The sequence below is a fragment of the Gavialis gangeticus genome, unplaced genomic scaffold, assembly GCF_001723915.1.
Source record: "Gavialis gangeticus isolate Ggan-Ray unplaced genomic scaffold, GavGan_comp1, whole genome shotgun sequence".
NCBI lineage: Eukaryota > Metazoa > Chordata > Crocodylia > Gavialidae > Gavialis > Gavialis gangeticus.
The window spans coordinates 72,633,062-72,638,017 of record NW_017729025.1 but is presented as its reverse complement, the minus strand read 5'-3'; the positions used below and the strand labels follow the sequence as shown (position 1 = coordinate 72,638,017).

General features: G+C 40.7%; 1 protein-coding gene across 3 annotated transcripts in view; it reads left to right on the top strand.

Annotated features, from left to right (window-relative positions):
- The window catches only part of DPH6 (diphthamine biosynthesis 6), a 472,782-nt gene that overhangs the window by 387,976 nt on the left and 79,850 nt on the right, over positions 1-4,956 (top strand). The window contains exon 13 of one of the 3 annotated variants that reach the window (XM_019518945.1): positions 146-2,526. The exons of 1 other annotated variant lie outside the window; for it this stretch is intronic. In XM_019518945.1, the coding sequence (XP_019374490.1) occupies positions 146-333 (188 nt within the window). In that variant the 3' untranslated portion in view covers positions 334-2,526. Of the gene's footprint in view, positions 1-145; positions 2,527-4,956 lie in introns of those variants that run through there. One more of the 3 variants, XM_019518942.1, reaches the window with a different exon arrangement.

Sequence of the window (4,956 nt, the reverse complement as noted above, 5' to 3'; positions counted from 1 at the left end):
TAAACTGAATGTCAGTGGCCAGCCCTCTGACATCAGCACCACTCAGCCATCCCTCAAAACATGATTTCTGTACAGGACCTGCCCCATACAGACCTTCATTCACCTGCAAAGCTCAGCTGTCACTAACACATCAAGCTGGCACCAGAATGGGAAATACCCATGAAGCAATGTATTTTAGTGCAGTTTACAACCATGGCCCAGCTGAGGTTATTATGGACAATTGTGTCAGACATCAAAGAGCCCTTGGTACTGAAGGGAGAGAAGGAGGTCACTCTCCCCTTATCCTCCCTGACTGACCCACACTTGATGAAGCAGCAGCAATACAGTAACTGAGGTTCTTGAATCTTTCTGTAGTCAATGTGTGTTGCACAAGTAGAACCCTGCCATTTTTGGGACTCTTCTGCTATGGTGGACTTCAAACTGAGAGACTGCAAAAGAAGAGCGGTGATCATTCTCCATACTGAAGCACAGTTATTGTGATTCAAATCTTTTTAGTCTAACATACTTTATAGTGGAAAAAACACTGAAGGCTATGTCTGAAATAACCACAATTATTGTAAGGTAGTAGAGTAAGTAACCATTTTATTTTAATTGAACACTGTTGTGTTAATGAACTTCCATTGCTCATGTTTGGAAAGAAAGGTAGTACTCAACAGGAAACAAATAACCATACCTTATTGGTCTGTAATTGTGGTTAGATCCATAGCTGGCCATGGTGGACTTACTGATGAGCTTAGAATGGCTGTGCATTGTCCCTTTTACCAAGCATGAAGGAGACACAAAGATGCTTCAGTTAAGCAGGGCTTGAAATCATTGGAGTGGGGGAAGGAACACTGCCACAAATCTGCCCAAATGAGCTTTCGATTAAAAGAGTGCTTTTTATTGGCACAAAGAAGTTCAGTGTTCAGATGAACCAGCCTGCACAAATTAGAGCAGCCTGTTTGCAGCTGACAAAGTAAGATGAGAACTGAGAATATGTGCACTCTGTGAGTTGTAACAGATTACTGGGAGGTATTATAGCCAGTGTTATTGATGTCAGAAGCAGCTAAAAGTTTGTGATGCAAATTTGAGATAGATAGCTTTCTGTCAGCCTAAGACTAGATATAAAGTTTTATTGAACAAAGTGTAGTCCTGATGGCGAACTTCTCAGATGCAATCCCTCATAACACACGAGAGCATTATAGGCACCGTGCTGAGACCACAGAACGTGTTAGAAGTAGGAGGATTAGATTAAGCTGACACATATACTTAGTAAGATGCTGTTAAGCCTTTAGAAGTCTTTAACATAAATTTGACCATTTCTTTCTTATTCTCATTTACATACCCATATTAATATAAACGTGTCAGGATGATTTGCCATACCATCCGGTCGACCAGATTATACCTCAGTATAGGAATGTTGCATGGCCATAATTCACATCATAATGATTTCACAAACCTTGTTCACATGTTATATGCAAAAATACTTTTAAATATTTAATAGGAAGGGGATGAGGTCTTGTATTCACTAAAGCACCATTTAACATAATCCATTTTTTAATGATATAGAAAAATTAAGGAGAAAACACAACTAGGTAAAAGAAAATATGGATGCCAAATATAATTTGGTAACAGAATAATAATAAATAAATCATCAATTGAAAATGTAACTCTACTCTGAAAAATAGCTCTGAGGAATTAAAGACATTTTGGACTTCTTTATTTATTAAGCATCAGTGGTAGTACACTTGTTTCATTTTCAAGAACAATATATATACATATTTTGCCTAATAGTCCATAGGATTGCAAAGGACGAAAGAGAAAAATGAGATTTGTCACACTTATCTGGGATGCAGAATATTCTTTTCCAATGAGGAATTAATTATTTATCAAGTGGAACAGCTTATCACAGTAGTGACTGAGAGAGCACTCTGGAAGAATAGCCAGTTCTTTAGCCAGAATAGCCAGCTCCAGGGCACGCCCTGGAGTGTGAGACAATGCAGTTCAAATCCAAAATTGAAGTTTGGCTTCCCACATCACAAGCGAGTGCCCTACCTGCCATACCATTTGCTGTTCTAGGGTATGTATAGGTCTCTTCCTAATATTCATCCTTATCAAAACTAGTATGTACATTTCTGTGATAGTTTTTAATTTCAACAAAATGCTGCTTTCTGATTTTTTTTAAATTCCTGTTACAGCAGAAACAGTTAACGCTGCTGCTGTAACTTCAGGCATAATTTGTCGTTGCAACTGAAACTTAGGTAACAGATTTGTGGATTATATGAGGTGAGTCAGAATGAACCCTCTCCTATAACTGACAGTGCTGACAGCAGTAAAGAGAAAGTTAAAAACTTCTTGTGAACGTGAAGTAAAAGGTGATATATCTGTGAATACAAACAAGGGGTGCATCCTGATGAGCACATACTTGCAGTTTGCGGAGCCTCAAAGCAGTTTGAGGCAGTGCAAACCACACACAGCGCATGTGCACCCATTTGCTGTGTTGCTAATTTGTGGCATAGTGGGGTTTTTTGACACTGGGAGTCACCAGTAACAAAACAGAAAATGCCACCAAAAAAAAGCCATGCTGTGGCTGCTGGCCAGGCTCCAAGTGGCTGGCTCAGTGGTGCTGCTACCCCAGGAGGCCCCTAGGATCCCAGCTTATGGTTCTGGGACCAGCACAGGTGGTAGCCCCAGCCTCCCCTACCCAACCTGGGTCAGTTTGGCTCATGCTGGAGCATGTGTGCAGGGGTGTGCCTGGGGACATATAGCAGTGGCACAAATACGTGCCACTGCTATTTGTCTCACAGGAAATGTGCCCCTGCATATGTGCACTCATTGGGACGTTCCCAAGGAAGCTTTCTATGGAATACTAAAGTATAATTATTACCTGCTCACTTTATAGAGTAAATTACTTGTTAAACTGAGGTTGTGTGTAAATTGTCTATACTTCTCATAGTGTTGTGTGTGTGTGTGTGTGTGTGTGTGTATACATACACACACACACACACACACATATTATACACACCTTTTTAACATACAGATATTCTGCAAGAGAAGAAAATGAAAAAGGAGCAAGGTTGATTAATCAAAAATCCACTTTGACAGTAGTTTGTTCTCTTTAGAAAGCATGTATTTGACTAGCTATTTTGAAATTGGAAGAGAATTAAGACAAACGGACCATTAAATTATTGGGATATTAAAATGGTAACAAGTACTGTGACCTAGCATGTCATACTTTGCCAAGCTATCTGTTCTGAAACACCCCAAAGGAGATCACAATAATCCCACTTCCTACTTCCTGTTAAAGATTTTTGAAAATGTATCCATTCAAGGAAATCAGATTAATAAATTAGCAAATAATATTTTAGTATTTTCTATATTCACTTCTACTGTGACATCATACTGACCTATAAAAATAGGTACCATATATTGCTTTTAAATAAATGATTTTCTGTCAGATTAGGTATAAATGTATTGAATTTATTTAGATACTATAAAAGCTGAGAAAATTTTCCTGATGCCAGCTCAGGGGATACAAGTTTTAAATAGCTGGTAGATGATACAAGAGTCAGACTATTCCTGCTGTATAGGACAAAGAAAAATGGGAAAACATTGAACAAATATATGTAAGAGGTTTTCCAAGACCATGTCTACATTGGGACATTCAGGAAAGTTTAGCCAAATGAAGGAGGGAGCATAAAGTACACTAGTTAAAACACATTAACTGATGCCTGAACAATATCATTCAGAAGTATACTGGCTTTAGTTCATTTTGTGAAATGTCCTGATAATTTGTTTTTTGAATTAAGTTAAAACCACTTCTGAAAGAGTTTAATGATCTTTAACTAATACACATTAAATATACAGTAATTTAATTTGACTTAACTTTCCTGAGTGTCCCCTGTATTCAACATTTTTCTTACCTGAGTAAGCTCTGTTGACTCAGTAGACCTGGAGGCAGTGGCGATGCATAGAGGGTGTACGGGGATGCATGTGCACCCTCTGAGAGTGCTGTTGCACCCCCTGACAGGCCGTGCTCCCTGCTTAGGTGATGGGCAGGGAGGGCAGGCGTGAGCACCAGTGCCCCCCCTGCGAGCACTGGCCGGGGAGTGGGAGTGCCAGATGAAGCGGTGCGGCCACTTCTGAGAGTGCCGTAGCCACTTCCTGGTTGGCAAGATTTGCTGCCAGGAAGATTGGATCCTTCCCCCTCCCCCCCCGGTCACTGACTGGTTGCTGGGGAGGCACGTGCCCCCCCTGACTAAGGCGACACTAGTCACCCATGCCTGGAGGACTACTCATATAAGTAAAACTGAGCAGGTGCATGTTGTGACTTCTTTGAAGTCAAAAGCAGAAGTCCCATTGACTGCAATGTGAGCAGATTTTCAGCCTAGGACCACAGTCATTTAAATAGGACTGGATAAAACTCTCAAATTCATGTTACTGGTAGGAAGCAAGGTATTTGGGCAAATTGGTCTGACTTGTCTTTTTCGTATAGAGTTTTTGTGGTCCATATGCCAAAATTCTGTGTCAGTCATAGCTGCACACCTATTGTTTGCACTACTGTGTAGAACCCTCAAAGGGACAGCCTTCCATCTTCAGCTCCCTCTGTGCAAAAATGAAGTTTATTTCCTACCTATGGGGACTTTTTACCATCTTGTACCATCTACACTTTTCCCAGAGCCTGATGAAGGGACTTTGATCCTGAAAGCTTGCAGAAAAGGACAGTTGTCTTGGCATTTTCCAGTTGGTCTAATAAAAGATATCATTTTGGAACCGAGAGTTCTAGTTTTTTCTGTGTCTAGAACCCTCAAAAAAATTCATAGTTTCATAGTTTCTAGGGTCGACAGGGACCTGAGCAGATCATCTAGTCCGACCCCCTGCCATGGCAGGAAGAGCACTGGGGTCAAATGACCACAGTAAGGTGGTCATCCAACCTCCTCTTAAAAACCCCCAGGGTGGGAGCCTGCACCACCTCAC